General features: G+C 41.0%; 2 protein-coding genes across 3 annotated transcripts in view; one reads left to right on the top strand and one right to left on the bottom strand.

The window, feature by feature from the left end:
* The window catches only part of PDE6H (phosphodiesterase 6H), a 23936-nt gene extending 19360 nt beyond the window's left edge, over nt 1-4576 (bottom strand). The window contains exon 1 of the mRNA XM_021922075.2: nt 4083-4576. The gene's annotated coding sequence lies outside the window, so the exon portion shown is untranslated. The remainder of the gene's footprint in view (nt 1-4082) is intronic.
* On the top strand, nt 2218-22518 carry ARHGDIB (Rho GDP dissociation inhibitor beta). Of its 2 annotated transcripts, XM_009180282.3 has the most exons (6): nt 2218-2446; nt 13322-13514; nt 14036-14119; nt 16007-16083; nt 19133-19196; nt 21814-22518. In XM_009180282.3, the coding sequence occupies exons 2-6, from the start codon at nt 13334-13336 to the stop codon at nt 22011-22013; spliced, it is 606 nt and encodes a 201-aa protein (XP_009178546.1). In that variant the 5' UTR covers nt 2218-2446; nt 13322-13333; the 3' UTR covers nt 22014-22518. The 2 variants fall into 2 exon arrangements, with proteins under 2 accessions (XP_009178546.1, XP_021777766.1); XM_021922074.1 differs by lacking the exons at nt 19133-19196; nt 21814-22518 and adding an exon at nt 17445-18846 and having other exon boundaries at nt 2241-2446.

Genomic DNA, 22518 nt, shown 5'->3' with positions numbered 1-22518 from the left:
TAGATTTTATTCACATCAAATCCAACCACATCAGTTTACCAGAATAAACTAGTGAAATGCAAAACTGATCATATCCATCCTTTACTTTCAACGGTTCTCCATCACTGATACGATCTAGGCCGTGGTCCTTATTAACACGGTGTAAGAGGTCCATGGTGATCTGAACCCTGTGCCTGCCCTGCTCCAGGTACATTTCCCATTCCCATGTAACTTCCACTTTACATTCCAACAATCTTGAGCTGCTTCCTTATAATACCCTGTGTATCCCACATCATTTTGGGAAGCCATGGCCATGTTGCTGCTCATGTTTCTCCTCTACCTCAAGTGCCTTCTCTTCCACTCCCAACCCTTCGCACACCAACTACTCAACACGTACTCTCCCTCTTAACTGAGCACAGTGGTCACTTCCTCCAAGAAGCCTCCCTTGGTGTCCTTACATGTACTCTCAAAATACACCATGTGTTTCTTCTTTTCCTATGCTCACACACACACACACAAATTTGTTTACTTCTGCCTTCCCCATTACATCTTTCAGCTACTTGAGGTCTAGGACTGTGTCTTGTTTATTTCTGTACCTTTCCATGGGTCCTTGCATATGACCAGGAATTATTAAGTATTTTTTGATAATTAGACTCTTTTTAGAACTTCCTAAAATTATGAATGCTCTCCCATCCTCCAGTACATACATTGATCTATAATAAAATCTGTAAAATATGTACTGATTTTACAGATTTTTCTGGGAAGGGGTGCTTCCATACCCTCCAATATACACTGGGCTCGTGGTAGGGGGTGGGGGGGAAAGCCAGGTTTGCCTAGTGAGGTGTTCCTTAATAGCATGAAAAATGAGTGATGGGATATAGACCATGAATTTACCATTTTTGACTTTTAAATATTTCTTGTTACAATTAATGTATTCTGCCTATGTTACTTTCATTGTCTCCTCGGTAGAACATAAGTTCCCCAGGGCAGCAGAGATGTCGCCTGCGGTCTATTGCTGCACAAGGGAACTAGAACAGTACTTGGAAGAAAAGAGGTGCTAGGTAAATATTATAGAATGAATAAATGTGTGCCCTCTTGAGGGTGCAGAGCTATAGAATGTACTGCCTTCTGTGTAAGTTAGGGTTTGCTTTGTTTTTACAATAAAGTTATCTACATTGCTTCAAGGGCTATATTGTGTCTATATTATTTTAAAATTTATAAAATGAAGTGGTATTAGGTTTTTAGTATTTTTGCTCATTTTAATTATATACTACTTTTCTTTTCATATTTTTCTAGGCTAATCTCTTTTCTCGCATGAAATGACTACCACCACGCCCCTTGATTATTTTGATTTCATTGACTCTAAGGAGAAGGCAAACCCTGTGGTATCAATTTACAAAGGGAGATGAAGAAGATGCAGTACATTTAGGTGAAAACAAAATACATGTCAGTTTCTCCAAATTTGTGTGCTTAGTCAGTTCTAAATATATTGATGTAGTGTAAATACTGAATATTGAAATATTAACCTAAATAAGCATGTATTATTGTTAACAGCTCCTGGAATAGACAGCACAAATGTGACTTGGCTGCTTAAAAACTGTTCCTCAGATGATTTAAACACGGCCTCCGAGACTTGTTCCCATTTAAATTACTTCATAAACCATTTCCTCAAATATGGTACAAAGTCTATTTTAGCGCTTGTTAAATTGTCACAAATTCTGAGTTAGAAGACTATGAATTAATGAAGTTTTACTTCCTTTTGCAATTTCCTAGGTTTCATCAAAGATAGTACTTTCGCTTGCTTGTTTCATTTGAAGAAAAATCAGCAAAAACTATTAGAAACAATATTTGATTGTTTGTAGTGCAAAACGAAGCTTCATCTTGAAATTATAACCAACAAAACTCCCAAAATCTGTTTAAGGACACATTTTTAAATTTAGGACCAAGTACATGCCGTTAACAATCATAATTTCTTAACACTCTACATTCACTGCCAGCAAACTTTCAACATATTGGTTGATAATGAAGCTGGCGGGTACCGAGTGGGAACAGAAGTGAGAGGTACAAAGTAGAGCGCGTGTGAATTTATTGCTACTGGTTTCAGGCTCCTTGCCTCCGTAGGCTTATGCACTGAAATGACCTGATTATCAGACATACCCTCACAATTATTCATAATACCCATAGCTATAGGCTCCACAATCTTGCGTGTACATTCATGCATCTCCGCGTCACACGGGCTGTCATGCTCGCACATGTGCCATTAATTGACAAGAATGCTGCTCAAGTTGGCTGATCAAGAGATAGGCAGTGCAAAGGAACAGGATTTGAGACAGCCCAGGGTTTCCTCTTCAAGTAGGTCTAAAGCATTTTTTTTTCTCATTAACTTCCTTCCTGTTCTAACTGCCAGCACTCAGAAGTCAGAGTTGAGAGACAGAGGCACCCCGGACAGAGACGTGAAGCCCTGAATGTAAGTTCAAATACCTCGGGCTGGGGAGGCTTCAGGTGGGCGCAGAGCAAAGTCGGAAACCTCTCGACGGGGCTACAGCCCTGGACAGTTTATTATTTTTTTAGACGGGCGGTTCTGCTTTAAAACAAACTTTATGATAAGAAATTGCTAAGGAGGCTGCAGAGAAGGGGAAGTTAGAGCAGGGAAGGGTAGCAGTGACTCAGGGGAGGAGGCTCAAAGAAGGAGGGTACAGGGTGCGCTGCAGCCCGGGAGGTGCAATCCTGAATATTCTGGAGAAGGGCTCTGAGAACACCACCGGGAGTGCCTGGAGGGGTTTCCTGCAAAGTAGGAGCAGGCACCTGGCCAGGCTCGGAAGAAAAAGACTGTAGATATAAACTGATACGGTCTGTGCTGGTGGATGATCTGGGGTGGAGATATGTGGTTTCCTGTTTTTAAGCAGGCAATGTAAAAAGACTGGTTGAAAGAGAAAAAAAAAAGTTCGAAGCTGTCAAATATTAAACTGTCTTCCGCTAAAGAATTTTCTGGTGATATAAGAGAAACGCATAATGAAATCCTCCCTTAGAGTGCAGGGAATTTAGCCCTCCAAGAGGAAGTATGGTATAGCACATGGTTCTGTACTCATGAGTCATACAGTGATAGAATTTCTACCACTGACAAAGACTGTGTATTAAATTCCTGCAGTCGGATAGGCAGAAAGATTGCTGCTGCTGTTGTCAAAAATAATAATAGGGCTGAGCGTGGTGGCTCACGCCTGTAATCCCAGCACTTTGGGAGGCCGAGGTGGGTGGATCACCTGAGGTCAGGAGTTCAAGACCAGCTTGACCAGCATGGTGAAACCCGGTCTCTACTAAAAATGCAAAATTAGCTGGATGTGGTGGTGCATCCCTGTAATCCCAGTTACTTGGGAGGCTGAGGCAGGAGCATCGCTTGAACCCAGGAGGTGGAGGTTACAGTGAGCCAAGATCACGCCATTTCACTCCAGCCTGGGCAACAAGAGCGAAACTCTGGCTCAAAAAATAAAAATATTAGTAATAATAATAGCCCTTTACATATGAGATAACTAAAAGCAAACATGGAAAACACCAAATCACATATTAAGAGACAGGTTTTAGAAAAATTCAAGGAGGCCCAGCTAGGACAGCTTATCAGTGGGCCTTCAAAATGTCAAGGTCTGAATTTCAGCCACCATTAGAAGAAGTTCTTTAGGTATGACCTGAAATACTTTCTTCCCTTTTAGAGGACTTCCCAGCCAGCATGTTTCATAAACATAATCTATAATTAAACTCTAGACCTATGGTAACTTGGGGTGTGGGTCCGATAAGCCCTGGGCAGTTCTTCATTCAGAGTGGGGAAAGGCAGACTGCTCTCACCCAGAGGGCTCATGGTCACCCCTTCACACAGAGACCTAGAGCCACTGGAGTCAAGGTTGGCCTGGCGATCCTCATTGAAGGGACAATCAGGCAAGGGAGATCAAGAGGACCATGTCAGTCTGTTGGTTCGGGGAGACGGGGGCAGAAGTTCAGTCCCTAGCAGGCATCGTGAATCTTGCCATTGGCTTTGTGTTTTTTTTAATTTGTAAGAATATATTCCCTCCCAAAGCAGATATAGCACAAGCTTAGTATCAAAAGCATCTTACTCTTTTGTGAGATGTGTGGGAAATTCCAAGAGAAGAACAGTTCTTTCTCCATCCATGCTTCACAGATGCAAAACGTGAGGACTAGCCGTGCTGTCACTGAACAGAAACAGGCAAGCATTTTTCAGGCCTCAACTGGAATTTGGTCCTTCCTTGCTTTGGAGAGAGAGCATGAGTTTGTCGCTAGGGAAGGAGGCTCTGAGCAACATCAAGGTTCTGTTTTCAGTAGACGCTCAGCACCACAAAGTCATTCTGAGGGAAAGATGTGGGTCTGAGCTCATTTGGGGGAGCACAGTACATGACAAACATCAGCTAGCAGGAAAAGAGAAGCCCTGGGGAGTCGAAATTATGCAGCTAGAAAAAGAGAACCAACATTTGTTGAGTGCCTTCTATGTGTCAGGCCTGGTGATAGAAACTTTCAAATTTTGTTCCTGAGAAGAATGCAGAAGTGTTCAATAATTTGACTAAAATTACATATGGATACAAAAAGGATCAATAGCCACAATGCCTCTGAATTGCAATTCACAGGGCGTGGTGGTGCGTGCCTGTAGTCCTAGCTACTCAGGAGGCTCAGGTGATTCTCCCACCTCAACCTCCTGAGTAGCTGGACTATAGGTGCGCATCACCACGCTGGCTAATTTTACCATTTTTAGTAGAGACGGAGTGTCTCCATGTCGCCAAGGCTGGTCTCGAATTCCTGGGCTCAAGCAATCTGCCTACCTTGGCCTCCTAAAGTCCTGGGATTAAAGGCATGAGCCACAATGCATGACCTATTACTATTTTTCTTGAGACGGGTCTCGCTCTATCACCCGAGCTGAAGTGCAGGGGCATGAACACAGTTCACTGCAGCCTCAACCTCCTGAGGCTCAGGTGATCCTCCCACATTCTTAGGAAGAATCACATGGAAGAAATTTTCTCCAATTTCACATTTTGAGAGTCCTTATTCCCGGTTTGTGTTATTGTTGCCTGGGATCCTGTATTCAAGTCTACACTGGCATACCCAGAGATGAGTCTCATGTTGCCCATGAAACGTCAGCAACATTTAGCCATGCAATAAGCACATCCTGAATCACTCTGTGTCGTGTTACTCTCTGGTGTCCTCAGCCAGAGAGTGCATTTTACCACTGGTAAAAATTCACTTGGGCTTTCTTAAAGAGCCTGATAATCTTAGCACAAATGGTCATAAAAAATTCTCTCTCACTTCTGTCTAACTTTTCATGCTAATTTAAAACTTTTGTGAATATATTGAGATACCAAAGGCAATGGCTTCCTTAATGCACAGTTTTCTTTGAGGATTATTTAAAATAATATTTGTATGGCATGACTTCACACATTGGGCACTCAGCAAAGCTCACTGGATCTCTTGAGTTCTCTCTCTTTGTGCATGCGAATGTGGGTTAGAAAAACATGCTATGAATGCACAGGCAAGACATAATAAGTTGTTTCTCTCACAAAGAGAAATGGTAAGAAATTACATTTCTACTAATTTGAGCCGTTCTCTGGACTGATCACAATATTTATTGTCTCTTACAAAATAATCTTGTCTTTGGTTTTTCCCATCCAGTTTTGAAGTTTTCGTAGTCCTTCATGGGGCGGAGGTGGTAGAAAGCAGCACCGCAAAGTGGGGAGTATGGATTCCTCCATGTCACCAGGGACAGGGGCGGTGGGGAGAGGGTGGAATCCCTAACCAAGAAGGCTTCTGGTGTCCTGAGAGACAAACTTGCAATCCCATAATACGCCAAATCGCCAGGCAAGCAGCACAGCACATTCAAATCCTTGACTACCTCTGAAATGTCACCAGTGTTTTAGAGATGGCTCCAGACCTGCACTGGACCCACAGCCCATTTTGGGGGAAGTCAGACATATCCTAGTCAGCAGGGAAAGTGGAGATAACAGGAGTTACAGAGAATGCTGATGCTCACATAGGAACTTCTCTGATAGAAATCCCCTACTTCTGGTACTTCCACATTTCTCTCTCTCTCCCCTCTTTCTCTTTCTCCCTTCTCCCTCCTCTCTCTCTCCTCTTTCTTCTCTTTCTCTCCTCTCTCTTCCCCCACTTCTTTCTCTCTCCTCTCTCTCTCCTCTTTCTCCTCTTTCTCTCCTCTCTCTTCCCCCACTTCCTTCTTTCTCTCGCATCTCTGTCTCTTCTACCTAATACGTGAATACCCATGGCCCGTGTGTCTAGATGCATAATCCAGTACAATTTTGCAGATCCAGCTTTGGGCCGTGAATTAAGTCTCCGTGGTATTTTGCTCCAGAGCCAGAGGGAATTCTCTTAATTAGCTGTGCCTGTGTTCACTGACGTTTCTCATCATTCACAGAGTGACCTCTGGCTTCAATGGAGAAAGGGAGCAATAAATAAAATCTAAAATTAAATTGTTTACATGGAAGTTTTTAAAAGAAATATAATATAGTCTCATTTTAGGGTGATTCAGTTTTTAAACAATCCTTGCAATTCCCCAGAACTTCTTGTCTCTTTAATACTCCTCAAAGACAAAAATCTATTTTTAAGGAGGAAGGAGTGGGGACAGAGTCAGCTCCCATCCAGGGGAAAGCATTTGGTGTGGAAGCAGTTAGCTAGCTTCACTGAAGCCTTGTGACAAAACAGACCACATCAGGGCAGGGAAGGAAGAAGAGGAAGGGAACAAATATTCATGGAACATCTATTCTTGATCAGTATAGTCCTATAATTTTTCACATGTCTTCTCCAATCTTTCATCCCCATAAAGAAGAATATCCCCATTTTACTGGTGGTAAAATTGAGGCTCAGTGAAATTAGCAACTTGCTTGAGTCCTGTAATAATGCAGAGCCTAGTTTTGAATCCCTGGTGCATCTAACTCAATCTATGTTCTATGAGACATGAAAGTCGCCTTTCTCTGAATTACCCAGGTAATTTGTTTAATCTAAACTTAGGAATTCTACCTTTTCTTGTCCTCAGTCCATTTAGAGCTGCATTAATGAAACAGATGATGCTCTATCCTGACATGGGTGTAAATTTTTAAGTGTAATTCACTTGCAATGTCTTGGAAATTTCACTGAATTTGCAAGCAAAAACATTGATTTGTGTTATGTCATATGCACACTGTGAGTAACCATCCTAATTTAATTTGACATTTTAATTGAGGCTGAGGAGATTAAGTCCCCATCTCAGCACATCTAATGCTTGCCAGTGCTTTGCTGAATAGCGAACATGGGGATGTGAGGGCTTCACTGTGAAAGTTAATCTGTGTGGGCATCTGTGAAGCAGAAAATAGAGAAAACTGGAGTAGTAAGCCTGTGGGAAAAAATAATATGGGCTTTGGGGCCTAACAAATGGGGCCCACATTAATCTGGTTAAACATATAGTTGTTAATTCTCCATTTCATTTTTCCTGTGCAAAGGACCAAAGTCAAAAACAAACAAAACCCAACTCTGTCCTTTGTAGAATGGGAGATGAGCAGCTGAGGAAGGTGAGGAAAGTCCATCCAGAAGATTCTATGCTGATGGGCTGACTCCTCCCCAACCTCCCTTTTACTTCCTCTTTTCTTTTCTCATTTCACAAGCTTCTTTAAATTAGGGAGCATTCGAGTCATTAAATTAAGAAGGGGCCTCAGAGATCTTCTCATGCCACGGCTTCATTTTGCAGAGGATGAAACCGGGGCCCAGTGAGGTTAAGCAACTTGCACGAGTTGCGCTGAAACATCCTTATCTGACACTTCCCTGCTTTGTTAAAGCTGTCTCTGCAGAGCTTGCAAAGAAGCACTGACCTCTGCTTGTGCAGCTCCAGGTAGATTCCCAAGATGACTAACAAACTCTAATTTTATTATAACTTCTTAAAGACAACTGAAGCAATAGAGCATAGTGCCTAAAAGTCAGACAACCTGGGCTCAGACATTAATTCTGCCTACCACATAGTATGTCTTCTTTAGGCAAGTTACTTAACTTGAACTTTAGTTTCCTAGTCTGGAAAAGAGAATGATGATGCCAACAAAGTTATTGTGAGAACTACATAGACAATCCTCTAGAAAGCACTTAGCACTACATGTGATTACTATTATAATTTGTATCAATAATATCAATATTATCAATAGGAAAATCAGTTGTCCTTTAGATGATGGGATTGGAAAACAGTCTGTAGAATTTTCATAAAATTCCTATTCTCATTTCAACACGCATCCATAAGATCGGAGGATAAAAAGAGAAAATTTTTGTTTGTGGTTAAATATGCGCACAGATAATTTGAGAAATCATTGTCAAACTATATACGCCATTTATGGCTGGGGCTTCGGGAGCAACAGAGGTTACCCAGAGATAATGTTAAAAATGCAGTACAATGCTTAATATCTACTGTACTTGAGTTTTTGCTGAAGAGTAGATTTTAGGCACTCTTGCCACACACACACAAAAGTAGGTGAGATGATGGATACGTTAATTTGCTTGACTATAGTAAACTTTTCACTATCTATGTATCCCAGACATATTTTACACCTTAAATATATATAATAAATACCTTTTAAGAAATGGATTCATAAGAGGTATTTATGTATTCCAGATGTTAATCTCTTGTTAATATATGCATTGTGAATGTCTCATTTTTAGAATCCAGACCATTACTCTTTTCACTATTTATAGGGTGATATTAGGAAAATAAATTTTAAATGCTTGTGTAATTGAAACATTTAATATTTTCTTCTATGTCTCAGTTTTTGCACTTGTAAAATGTAACTGACTGTGCCTATCGCACAGCATTGCGATGACTGAGTGAAGTAATGCATGCAAAGCACTTATCCCATAATAACTGAGTTTTTGGCTTGTAAGTGTTCAGTAACAATTTGCTGTTACTATTATGGTACCCTTTATTATGCAAAGACCTGTTCGGTGAAAGAAAAATAATTTTATGTCTGGGAGAAAAATAAGTAAAATAAAATAAAATAAAATATGCAGCATCTTTTGGGGATTCACATACATTTTATTTTTTAATTTTTAAATTTCCTTTTAAAGATGAATTCTATTGCATGTGTTTAAGGTTTACAGCATAATGTTTAAGGATACACATCGATAGTAAAAATGTTACTATAGTGAAGCACATCAACATATCCATCATCTCACATAGTTACCCTTTGTTTGTTTCTGTGCCAAGAGCAGCTAATGTCTATTCATTTAACATGGGGATTCACATACATTTTAAATAACAAAACACAGACAGATATTCTGTCATATTCACAGGTGAAATAAGGTAACTGAATGGTAACTTAGCTGACACATGACTGCAGGTCAGGAGAAATATGCAGAGGCCTTAGAAAAGTAATCATCTAAAGTTGATGTGCTCTAATCCCTCATCTCCCAAGATGAGGAAAGTCAGATCCACAGTGGTTGCAACATTCAGTTAACAGGGAAAAGCTAGTTAGTAGGAAAGCCAGAATCCAAACCCAGGCATGCATAACAAGGCCTAGTTCAGTGAAGAGATCGTTATCCAAAATCAAACAGAATGACCACGGAATTCTCCTAAGGGGCTATTTCCTGCACCCATGTGCACCTGGGTTTCTCTGCCAGGCTTTGTGGTCATGTGCCCTCAGACACAGGTGTCACCTGATATCTTCTGCTTCAACATATTCAACATTTTGAGTAGGTGGACTCTCAGTTTGAGACAAGTTGTGTCAATGATCTGGTGGAGCTCCAGGAAGAGCAAGCTTCTGGCCAGGCACCTGTAATCCCAGCACTTTGGGAGGCCAAGGAGGGTGGGTCTCTTGAGCTCAGGTGTTCAAGACCAGCCTGAGCAACCTGGGGAAACCCCATCTCTACCAAAACAACAAAAAAATTAGCCAGGCAGGTGGTACGTGCCTGTAGTCCCAGCTACTTGGAAGGCTGAGGCAAGAGAATTGGTTGACTCCAGGAGGCAGAGGTCGTAGTGAGCCAAGATAGAGCCACTGCCCTCCAGCCTGGGTGACAGAGTAAAACGACGTAAGGAGGGAGGGAGGGAGGGAGGAAAGGAAAAGAGAAAGAAAGAAAGAAAGAGAGAGAAAGAAAGAAAGAAAGAAGGAAAGAAAGAAAGAAAGAAAGAAAGGAAGGAAGGAAGGAAGGAAGGAAGGAAGGAAGGAAGGAAGGAAGGAAGGAAGGAAGGAAGGAAGGAAGGAAGGAAGAAAGAAAGAAAGAAAGAAAAAGAGAGAGAGAGAGAAGGAGGGAGGAAAAGAGAGGGAGGGAGGGAAAGAAAGAGAGAAAGAGCAAGCAAAAGCAAAAAAGCAAGCTTCCTCTGTAACACGCCACTCTCTGCTTCATGCTTCCACAGTTTCAAGGTTATGTTCCTAATCTGGAGATCTTGAACCCCAATAAGTCTACAAAGGACTTCAGGGGTCCACAAACCCCTAGATCATATGCGCAATATCATGGGTTTATCTGGTTTTTTTTCCTTGAGATAATTACCATGTTTATCAGATTTTTTAAAAAGAGCACTCTAATCTCCAAAAAAAAAAAATAAGAAATCAACCAAACCGGGAGGACCCTTTAGTATGGTTAGATTGCCCAACTTCCAGCCTCTTCTCTACTCTGAAGAGCAATTTAAACTGGCTAAAGTACAGTGTCTCGTAAACAGTGGGTGCTCACCAAATAATCATAACCCTAATTTTGCTTTAGAAGACTTTCTCTGAGAACTGCTCTTCCTGTCGTTTATTTGCTGTATTATTACTATTTCTAATCAGCTTTCTAGAATGAGCTAGTTTGGGATCACCTGGTCTCATATCCCTTTTTCTTATGCTATAATTAAACCAAATGATTTTAATGTGGCCCTGAACTTCCCCCTTTTGACTGCAACAAAATTTTATGCAGAAATCCCACAGTGTCCTCCAATGAATCAAAAAAATATAGAACATAGGCCTCAGATTTACTAATGAGAAGATCAAGACCTAGATGTTAGATAAATGGACGTGCCGATGGTCACACAGTTAGAAGGTGGCAAATCTTGTCCTATACCTAATCCTTCTCTCTCCCTCTCTCGCTCTCTTTCTCTTTCTCTCTCTTTCTCTTTTCAACATTGAGATTTGAGGCTGCATAGTTACAATTTCCTGGAGGTTACTGAAATCATCTTGAGCCAGTGACTGGATGTAATGTTACTATCTGATGGTCAGGTTTCATTCAATCAGGAGACTTGTTAGAACCAAGTGATATAGTTCAGAAAGGCCTGACCATGGGGGCTGGGATGTCTTCCTCTATAAATAGTTGTTCTGATGCTTGGTCAGCAGGTTTGTTATGTGGCCCCCATCCTCCGGGGGTCACCAGCGTTCTGGATAGGCCCCTGTCTCATCTGATTAGTCTTATCTGGCTTGCTCTTCATCTGCCCCTTAATGATTCGCATTAAACTACCCACAACCTACAACATCCACACGCTGCATCCTTCATTTTTTCCAACCAGTTCATTCACTTTCCCTGAGTGTTGTTTGGAACACGAATTGCGTTAGTCACTATGTTTATTCTGCTGTGCTCTAGAGTCTCATCTTTGAGTGGTGCTGGTTCTTCAGCTGAAGCAAGAGTTGCCATAGGAACAGGACTACATGTTTTCTTCCTGTACAGGAAGTGAACCTGGGCATTGCAATGCTGTTTTCAGAGTTGGTCAAGGCTAGCTCATAATGTTTGGCTGCTTATTTAGATGGAAGAGACTTGATGAGCCAAGGGATATTATTTCTTTCTTTCTCTCTCTCTCTCTTTTTTTTTTTTTTTGGTTCCACTAAAATTGCTCTCATTTGGCTTTACTTCCAGATTATTTTTCTTCCTCTTGCCAATAATAGTGACATTGAAACTCAAAACCAGAACTGATTTTGGCCAGAGATATCCTCACTCCTGGGATACTTTATTAAGGTTTGCAGAGCCACTCAGGATGTGATGTGACAGATATCTTCTTATAGTTGTGTCACTTAGGAACAATGAAGTCTTTAACCACAGGCAGGGAAAAGAGTTACCCTCAAAATAGAATCCAGAAAATCAGAAAACGATCTCCTTGCCCAAATAACTCCCTAGCAGCCATCTCCTATGGCTGTCAGCCACAGGGCCTGAAATTCTTCCCAGAGGGACTTCTTCCTCTTGGTGAGTATACTGCCTCTCATCCAGCTGTGTGAACCTGGGCAATTCTCTTCACTCTGGATCTCAATATCCTCAATGATTACATGAACCCCAATGGTTCATTTCAGCTCTGAAAAGCTGTGACTGTACATCCTCTAAGAGGAATAATTTTTGAATCTACTATTCAGTCATTAACCCTTAACAAGTGAATAACTTGCCTAGATTTCTCCTCAATGTTTTAACACAAAACAAGTAAATATAGATAATGAGAGATGAAGGAAGACCCCAGGGTATGCCCAGGTGGGGCCTTATAAGGTCAATGGAAACCTGGGAAGGGGAGAAAGAGAGAGACTGAAAGGGAAGTGGATCTAGAAAAGGGAAATCGATGGACAAATGCTAAGGGCAAATTTGTACTTAAAATTTTGTCTGGAGGAATTTAGTGTCTTTTGCTATTTTTTGTGGCATTTAAAAAGAGCAGAATATCTTTAGATATAAAAGCTTATATATCAATCAAGGAAGTTTTATGAAGTGCCAGAACTATGCAAGTGTTTGGGGGGGAATTCAAGAAAAACAGTGAACCTAGTACCCACCCTTGAGGGGTGATTAGCAGTGTTGGGTGTGAACCATGCAGGCACCTGGGGCAGGTATCATAAAGGTCAATGGTTCCTCATGAGTCACCTTTGAGGCATTGCTGGAGTTCAGAGATAGATTCCATTAATGGGGAGAAGCCAACCATTTCTTTGGCAAGTACTCCACCTCTCTCCTCTCTCTCCTGCCTCTCTCCACCATTATCACTCAGACTGTGCATGCTGCAGGCTTTGATGCTAGCCAGGCTGGCTGGATTTGGAGGACTGTGATAACTCCTACAGCTTTTTGACTGGGCTTTTGCTTCGTTTGTTCAGGAGTCTTTGTACCATGTTGCTTCACTCATAGTATGTTATTCACATATGAGTGATTTCTTTCTTGTCAGTTTTGTTCAATGAATAGAAGATACTACAATGAGCACAGAGAAATTCAGGCAGGTCAGAGAAATGACTAGAATACATTCGATTATTATTTCGTAAAATTGAATGAGATTGAATTAGGAAAAAAATCAGGAAAGTGACTGATGATCACAGAAGTCCATGAGGGTAAGGAGGCTGCTAACAGCAGCCCCAGAAACATCTTCTATATCCATGACTTCTGACTAATGGACGGTCATTCTCTCTCCCAGAAATAGATCAAAATGACTGAAAAAGCCCCAGAGCCACATGTGGAAGAGGATGACGATGATGAGCTGGACAACAAGCTCAATTACAAGCCTCCACCGCAGAAGTCCCTGAAAGAGCTGCAGGAAATGGACAAAGATGATGAGAGTCTAATTAAGTACAAGAAAACGCTGCTGGGAGATGGTCCTGTGGTAACAGGTATGTGTGTACAGAGAGCAGGGTGGGTGGAAGGTCCCTGAGAAGAAAGAAGACATTTCGGCTGCTCAGGAGCAGCAGCAAAGGGAAGAGGACCAATTGCTTCCAGGAATAAGTGAGCAAGGCACAATTTGTATATGCTGATTAAAGTTATGAACTGTGTAATTAAGTCTTCTTAAGAGATAAGATGCAAGTCAGCCGTGAGAGAGGCACACATAACACACAGCAGGGATTTAGAAAGAATTCCAGACTACCACTTAGAATTGTATTTCCCTCTCTCCATTTTCTCTCTTTCTTCTTTTTTCTCTTTCTCAGTACCTACCTAACCATTCATCTCTTCCACACACACTATAGCAGAACAAGACATGGCCCGGAGATATAAATGGGCAGTGCCCAGTTAGCAGGGTACCTGACCCATAGCCACTCAGGAAATGTTGGATGTCAATAATTAGTGCAATACAAATGCACACACCCACTACACACGTGTCTCTTCTTGGTACTTACATTCCCTTTTGATCCTGCAGATCCGAAAGCCCCCAATGTCGTTGTCACCCGGCTCACCCTGGTTTGTGCGAGTGCCCCAGGACCAATCACCATGGACCTTACTGGTATGTAGACACATCTGTACTGTTCGGAGGGGGCCTAAGATATCACAAAGAAAACTTGGTCTCTGTCTCCTGTTCCAACAAAAAGAAAAAAACTGGTGAATCAGAGAGGTATATATGCTAGGACCAGTTAACAAATCATTGCTCTTAGAGTGCCCAGTATTTACCATATTTCATGAAAAGCCCAATCTTTATCTCTATTTAATTGAAGAGAGTGCAGGCATGCACATTTGATACAGTTACAGATTTTTCTCTCCACATGATAGTAAACTGAGAATTGTTATTTATGCAATAAACACTGCTGATGGAAATATTCAGAAACAAATTGTGTGCTTCTGAAATTGTAAGGTTTATACAGTCTGAACATCAAAGTATTGATCTTTTATCAGCTACAAAACTTACCGGAAGGTGAGAAGCAATCCTGAATTATGCTAGAAATTCCACCGATATAGATTGAATTGTTTTAGCTTGAAACTCTGATTCTTGTTAAATAAACAACGTCCCTTACTAAAGGCGTACAAATGAAGATGTTGTTATTTTCTTTCACCTTTTTGTAACTAAGGCTCAAGTCTTTCCCTGAGACTTAGGGCTTGAGGAGAAGGAGAGAGACTGGGAAAGGGGTTATTGTGGAGGAAATGGGTGTCAGAGGGGAAAGAGAGGAGAATCATGAAGCCAGGAGATTGGGGGCATCAGAGGCAAGTTTTTAGTGGGGAAAAAAAAATAGTTACCAAATGAAAAAACTGGACTGTTGTGGGACAGACAAAGCATAAGTCTAGAACAGTAGGCTCAGCTAGCAGCAGAGTAGTTCCCCTCTCACAGGACATAGCCAGTCTTTACCTTATATGGGCTTTTTTGTCAGAGGGAGGAAATCAGAGGCTGAGAAGACACACTTCCTGTTCAACTGAAATCATTAGAGCAGGCACACACACGAATTCACTACCCCCACACGCTCGCATCTCTCCAGGAGAGAAACTCACACTCTCTCACCAGAACTCAGAGTCTTCCTAATATTACCAGGTGCAGCTGCCAGTTTGCAAGATAAGGTCTGAATTAGCACTAAAGAAATCTGTTCTGTTCAGCAGGGCCTGGTGGTATTGCAAGGAAAACTTCGTCTCTGTCCCCTTTCCCAGAAGAGGAAAACCAAATTTGGTTTTCTGTCACAAACAAGCTGCTATGCATGAAGAAAAGCATAGAAAGCGATTACTTCCTTAATCAGGGTACAGGAATTAGGGACAGATCCTGGTTGTATGGAATCTGAAGCTTTTATAACTTCAGTGATATTCCTTAAGAAAAATAGTATGATATTGCAAATGAAAATACAAGAGTAAACACAAAGGTGAATATTTATTTAAAGTGATGAATAAAAACAAGTAAAATTTTAAAAACTAGAAAATGCCACAAACATCACCAGATCTATAAAAACAAATAGCTGACACTCCTAAATAATATTTTTATCGTATTTTTTATTTGAGGGGTAGGGGGATATTCTTTAATAACCTCTTCATTTGACCAGTAATATAATTCTCAATGAGAGAACAAATTGACCAAAAAAAGATTTATCTTCACAACTCATTACTGGTAATGTCTTGTATATTTTTAGCATTGTCATCAAACTTGGGGGCAGGGAACCTCTAATGTTTTTCCTAACAGAGCTGTAAGATTTCAGGCATTACGTGTGTGTGTGCCTGTGTGTGTGTGTGCACGCACATGTGTGTGTGTGCTTGTGTGCACATGCACGCGCAGGACTAAACTCAAATACTCTGTGAATTGAGGGCCCTATGAACCATGTTGTGCTGGTAGGCCCAACAAATTTCTCCGGGGCTTAAAAGTCATTTATTAACTTGTGTATCTGCTTTTAAGGATAAACTCTCTCTAAATCTTCCTCTACAGGAGATCTGGAAGCCCTCAAAAAAGAAACCATTGTGCTAAAGGAAGGTTCCGAATATAGAGTCAAAATTCACTTCAAAGTAAGTATCCTGCCTTGTGTGCTTTTGTAAAGTTAAATCTTTTCTTTAATCAGCGACTAAATTTCTTGCATGATCATGTTGAGGTACCTTTTATTTGTTTCTCCCCCAATACCCCCAAGCCAAGTCTGGAATGTTCTCTTCCTAGCCCTGAGGGCTACCTGTTGATACCCACCCTTGCTTCATACCGTTTCCTAGCCATGACTTCTTAAACTCTTCATTATCGCTTAAGCCAATGGGATCCCTCTGTCTGTGAACTCCAAATACATCCACGAGGCACATGCTACTTTGTGTTGTACCACCTGTGTCATTTCTCCTTCATACAACATAAGCACCTCAATCTAGGGTAAAATTGTACATCCCTGTTTCCAATATTTCACACAAAACTTTGTAAATAGCAGATAGTTCAGGAATATATATTGAAAAGTGGACAAATAAGTGAATCAACCAATAGGAAAAGAAAATGGAACAGAGAGGGCCTCAGTTCTAATTGCTCAAGGATTATAAAAATCCAGGGTGTGTGATCTTTGCTAAAGAACTGGAAATTACAATTACAGTTGTGGAACAGGTAACCAGGAAAGAGGAAACTAAATAAGAAATAAACTGACATCTAGTAAATAACCATATGTCCCAATGAGTAGCCAAAGTCACAAGAAAAATAACCTTGACTTTGAAAACAAATAAGTTAGAAATGCAGTGTTTGCACTTAGTGGTTTATGTTTGCTTTGGTGGCCTCTCATTCCCACTTAGCCTCAGTTTCCAGGGCCTGGGCTCCACCAAGGAAGACTCCATCTGCTTTCTCTATTTGCACACTGGGAGCTTCTTTCCCCAAGGTACAGGATATGATTCAGAGTCCATGGATGACCCCTCCCTACCCCATACAAATATGCCTGAAAATAATTTCATCCTGGAAATATTTGTGGATACCTACTCTATAATGGACACTGAACTAGGGTTCACTTACTTGTTTCCTGTCATATTATGTATTATTGAAGCACCTGAGAGTTTGGTAAGGCATTATATCAAAGTATGCCTAGAATGGGTTGCACATCAGTTTCATTTTTAATGATTGATACTGTTGCATTAATTTGTCTATTTGGTAAATCGGTTTTTCTCAAATGAAATGTGACAGGTAAATTTTGATGTGAATAAGATGAGACGGAAAACTCTGGAACAGGGCATTCTCTTCTGGGTGGGAAGGCGGAGGAGGAATGTGGTATGTGGGTCTGTGTGGTCAGGTTTACACATTAGGATGATGCAGGAGTAGGCCACAGAAAGGGGCTTTTGTGTACTCTCTAATTCAGAGGTTTGATGGCTCTCTGAGTAACCTACATAAAGTTGAACCATCCTGTGTCTTCTCCCAGCATGATGCTACAGTTAGAAGAAATGCCAGATCAAAGGTGAAAATCCTTGAAAAACAACTTAAATCTTCATTGAAGTCTCCTGCAAAATGTCCAAGAAAGTTTGCAGTTATAACGTTAGTAACACCTGCTAAAGTCCTCTTTCGCGATCTCTGTTAGTTGCACTCAATGTTCTTTTTCTCCTCCCAAACTTCTTAGCATTTTCTAAAAACCTGGCCTAGGGTTGTTCTTTTAGGTTCTCCCCAACTTTTTTCCTACCTCCCAAGGAAATGTGGTATCTCTGACTTCTACAGCTCTCACTTTGATTCACAACACCAAGGCTGTTTCTCCCTGGAGTGGGAGACACAATAGGGATGGAGATGTGGCCAGAAGAAGAGGATTCTATGAATATTCACAGTTTTATTTCACCCACCCCAAATGTATTTATATTAAGTGGACCCACTGTAGAGCGCTGGTGAGATGGTAGGCTCTTTGTCTTGAAGTCCTTATTGCTACACCAATATAATTCTTCTTCTTAGGTCTTTCTCCCACTAGGTGAAAGAGATAAGCTGGGGACATCTAGAAAGATGCATTTATTTTCCCTATTCCTATGAGCTACATTTGAGACTCAGAGTAATTAGAAAGTCTGGGCTTTATTTTATCACAGTCTCTTTGATGATGCTAATTTTTTTTTTTTTTTCTGACAGCTCTTCATAGATTTATATTACAGATTTACCCTGTGACAGTCAAGAATCTAAGCTGGCAGTATTCACTGCTCTGCCACCTCCCTGCCAAAAAAACAAGAGATAGCACTGGTTGATTGGTTTAACTATTTGTGTCCAACACAAAAGGCCAGCTATAATTATTGTTGAAGAAAAATTATTTGAAGATGCTTTAATTCTTCACGTTGGTGAACAGATAACCAAGCCCTTCGGCTAATGATGCAATGTCCACTTTAATTTGTTTGTATAGACATAACCACTGTGTAAAATTAACAGACAACCCAGGTTAGTCCCAGGTGAAATGAATCATGGAAAAACAAAGTTCTTCGGCTGTCTACATTTTCATTCTGCGTTACTGAATTTTCTTTGAAAGGCTTGGGGAAATAGCAAGATCTCAGACAACGTCTGAAAATGACAGACATCCAAAATATTTGCCAGATACAAGTGAATTTCACCCACTATTTCAGTTATATTGCAGGCACAGCCATCTTCTAGACGTGAGTTTTCCATTACAGCTTTCCTCCTTGTTATTTGTTTTTTATATGGTAGGTGGATCATCTCTGAGGTTGTAGTTTTTAGATATTTACATAATGTGCTCTACTGGTATCTTCATAACTTTTACTAAGACAAGGATGGTCTCCTGGTCACTAGTATTGGAGAGGGAAAGCTCAAGGCCATTCTTGGGACCTTTGAGAAAGGAGAAATACAATGAAGAATGTTGAGACAATATGAACCACTCCTCTCTCCCGAAACGGTAAAAGTCAAAATGTTCGAAAATTAAACCAGTTTGGCAATGTTGCGTTTTATGATTTCCCCTCTCTAATCTTTGCTTCACAGCCATGCTAAATAATTATAGAAACGCCTATTCTGAACTAAATCTTTAGTTTTTTCATTTTCAGAGAAGATTTAGCTAGGCAGGATCAGCATGAAGGATGAGAAAAAATGAAAGACCCTCTTAATCTGAACAGCTTGGTTCCTTCCCATCTGCAGGTGAACAGGGATATTGTGTCAGGCCTGAAATATGTTCAGCACACCTACCGCACTGGAGTGAAAGGTAAGGGAACCCACATTTCCACACTGTCCCAAACTGCTTCTCATTGATACTTTAACTTCTGGTTATTAGCCATTTTTAGCTATAGACTCAGATGAGAATATGATAAAAGCTGTGGATGCTGGCCCTAGGAAAAGGCACAAATACACCTCTGCTCTAGACATTGACAAGTCCAGGGCTCAGGGGACCTCATTTAGACTGCAGCAGCTGCTGACCTTCAGCAATCAGCTTTTTGGATTCAACATTATCACTCATAAAGAAGAAGAGTCACCAAGATAGGTTTGAAGGAAATAAAGTATATAAAAATACTCTACAAAGTAAGAAGAAAAAAAAAAAAAAAAAAAAAAAAAAAGTTCACAGGTACAGACCAAGTGTCAGAGAAACCCAAGAAAGAAAAAACTTGCCCGGTGGTGTGTGTATTTGGAGTGGGAGCAGGTGGGGTGGCATTGGAGGGAAGGGGCAGGCAATGCTCAGTTTTCTAACAAAGAAATAGAAAAAAAAATACTTTCTAGGATTGAAAAAGCCTGTCTAATTAAAATAACATGACAATATTACTTAATCTGCAATTCTTCTTGACATACCTTGGGAACCTGCCTTCAATTTTCTTTCATTAATATGGGCAGAGAGAAATGAGAGGCAGGAAGGTGATGGAGGCACTTTACAGTTCCTTTCTACCTGAGGGTCTGTCCTCTCCAGAGGCGAGAAACAGCAAAGCATGTCTCAGTTTCCACCAAATTAATAAGCAAGATAGGGGAGAAATTATCTGATAAATTTGTATGACATAGAGGACCAGTCAATTTCTCAAATCCCAGAGAAGACCATTGATCTGAAAGATATTGATTGGCCTTTCCAATACCTAGTCTCATGAAAAAAAAAAAGTTTAATTTCCTATTTTCCTTTGGGCACAAAGCCCATATGACCTCATTTCAACAAAAGGACAGTGACATGTCTGCAGCTGTATTTTCAAACTTATTAACAACATTTAGCCAACTATATGCCACCTATCTGCCTATGTATGCTTTTCAATGCCCAACTATTCTTAATATATATTCCAGTTCACCTGCAAATCAACTTGATTGGCTATTTTCGCCATTTGCCCTAGTTTTTCACTTTTTTTTTTTTTTTACCAACTTACTGCTGTTCTTGTTCCATCCAATTATTCTATCCATGAATTCTGATCACCATCTGTTACTTTATCTCCCCCAACTGATATGCTCATAGAATGATAGTTTGTAGATAGAAGATCCTCAAAGTCCATCATACACACAAAGAAATGGAGGCTCAAAAATGACTTAGGCCATTGCAGGACTGAGATCAGAACTGCGGTCTCAATTTGTCTGAGTTGTTTAAATGGTGTAGTCTGCTATATCTCCATTAAAAAAACAAAAAAACAAAAAACAGGCTTAATCCCCATTGATTTAGGGCACTGGTTCCCCAACTTTACTTCAGAATCAACTGTGTAGTTTTTTAAAAACACTGAGCCTTGGGACCCACAGAAGGTTACTGAACCATAGCCTTTGGAAGTAGGACAAAGGAAACTATTATTAAAAGGCACTCCAACTTAAACAATGTTTAAAGAATCATTTTTTTTTTAATTTATTTATTATTATTATACTTTAAGTTGTAGGGTACATGTGCATAACGCGTAGGTTTGTTATATGTATACTTGTGCCATGTTGGTCTGCTGTAACTTTCTTCCATCAACTCGCTGGTTTACATCAGGTATAACTCCCAGTGCAATCCCTCCCCCTCCCCCTCCCTCCCCATGATAGGCCCCGTGTGTGATGCCCCCTTCCTGAGTCCAAGTGATCTCATTTGTCTAGTTCCTCACCTATGAGGAGAGAGAAATTACGCGTGTGTTTGGTTTTCTCTGTTCTTGTGATAGTTTGCTAAGAATGATGGTTTCTAGCTGCATCCATGTCCTTACAAAGGACATACAACTCCATCCTTTTTATGTTGCATAGTATTCCATGGTGTATATGTGCCATATTTCTAATCCAATCTGTCACTGATGACATTTGGGTTGATTCCAAGTTCTTTCTTTTTATATTAGGAATAAAAAGGCAATAAAACATACGTAGTGTGCATGTGTCTTTATAGCAGCATAATTTATAATCCTTTGGGAAAGAATCATTTTTTTAAAAAGATGCCTCAGGGCCAGGTGCGGTGGCTCACACCTGTAATCCCAGAACTTTGGGAAGCCAAGGCAGGCAGATCACCTGAGGTTGGGAGTTCGAGACTAGCCTGACCAACATGGAGAAACTCCATCCCTACTGGAAATACAAAATTAGCCAAGCATGGCGGTGCATGCCTGTAATGCCAGCTACTCGGGAGGTTGAGGCAGGAGAATCACTTGAACCCGGGAGGCGGAGGTTGCGGTGAGCCGAGATTGTGCCTCTGCACTCCAGCCTAGACAACAGGAGCAAAACTCCGTCTTAAAAAAATAATAATAAAAAAATTTAAAAAAGAGATGCCTCAGGTAAATCTCATGTTTATTTAGGCTTGGAAACTATTGCTCTTGGCTTGAATCACTGTAGGCTGTACTCCAGATTCTCCAGTTTGCAGTGTGTGTTTTTCCTCTGTCAGGCTCTTACCCTAATGAACTCTTCTTTCTTCCTAGTGGATAAAGCAACATTTATGGTTGGCAGCTATGGGCCTCGGCCCGAAGAGTATGAGTTCCTCACTCCAGTTGAGGAGGCTCCCAAGGGCATGCTGGCCCGAGGCACGTACCACAACAAGTCCTTCTTCACCGACGATGACAAGCACGACCACCTCAGCTGGGAGTGGAACCTGTCGATTAAGAAGGAGTGGACAGAATGAATGCATCCACCCATCCCTTTCCCCACCCTTGCCATCTGGAAGAATCCTCTCAGGCGTGTTCAGCACCCTGTCCCTCCTCCCTGTCCACAGCTGGGTCCCACTTCAACACTGCCCACATTTCCTTACTGATGCATCTTTTCCCACCCTGTCTCTCAATGTGGTCCCTAGCACAAGAGGCATAAAACCGGGCTTTCACCCTGCCTCCTCCCTCCAATCCTCCGTCAGGGCCAGATCTTCCACGCCTCCATCTCAATACACAATCATTTAATATTGCCCTCTCTTACCCCATTCGAGCAACTAGAGGCCAGGAAATGGGCAAACTATCACTAACAGGTCTTTGACTCAGGTTCCAGTAGTTCATTCTAATGCCTAGATTCTTTTGCGGTTGTTGCTGGCCCAATGAGTCGCTAGTCACATCCCCTGCCAGATGGAGTACTTCTTTTGTGAGAGACACTGTAAACAACACAAGAGAATAAGAATAAAACAATAACTGCATGTGTTCTGA

Source organism: Papio anubis, chromosome 9, assembly GCF_008728515.1.
Source record: "Papio anubis isolate 15944 chromosome 9, Panubis1.0, whole genome shotgun sequence".
Taxonomy (NCBI): domain Eukaryota; kingdom Metazoa; phylum Chordata; class Mammalia; order Primates; family Cercopithecidae; genus Papio; species Papio anubis.
Note: the sequence above shows the minus strand (reverse complement) of the source record. Positions and strands in the feature narration are given on the sequence as shown.

What these genes read in the sequence shown, in the direction of transcription:
- ARHGDIB (XM_009180282.3), top strand. Translation starts at nt 13,334, where the DNA reads ATGACTGAAAAAGCCCCAGAGCCACATGTGGAAGAGGATGACGATGAT. An exon ending in GAGTCAAAATTCACTTCAAA is followed by an intron (nt 16,084 to 19,132) that starts GTAAGTATCCTG and finishes TCCCATCTGCAG; the next exon opens with GTGAACAGGGATATTGTGTC. An exon ending in CTACCGCACTGGAGTGAAAG is followed by an intron (nt 19,197 to 21,813) that starts GTAAGGGAACCC and finishes CTTTCTTCCTAG; the next exon opens with TGGATAAAGCAACATTTATG.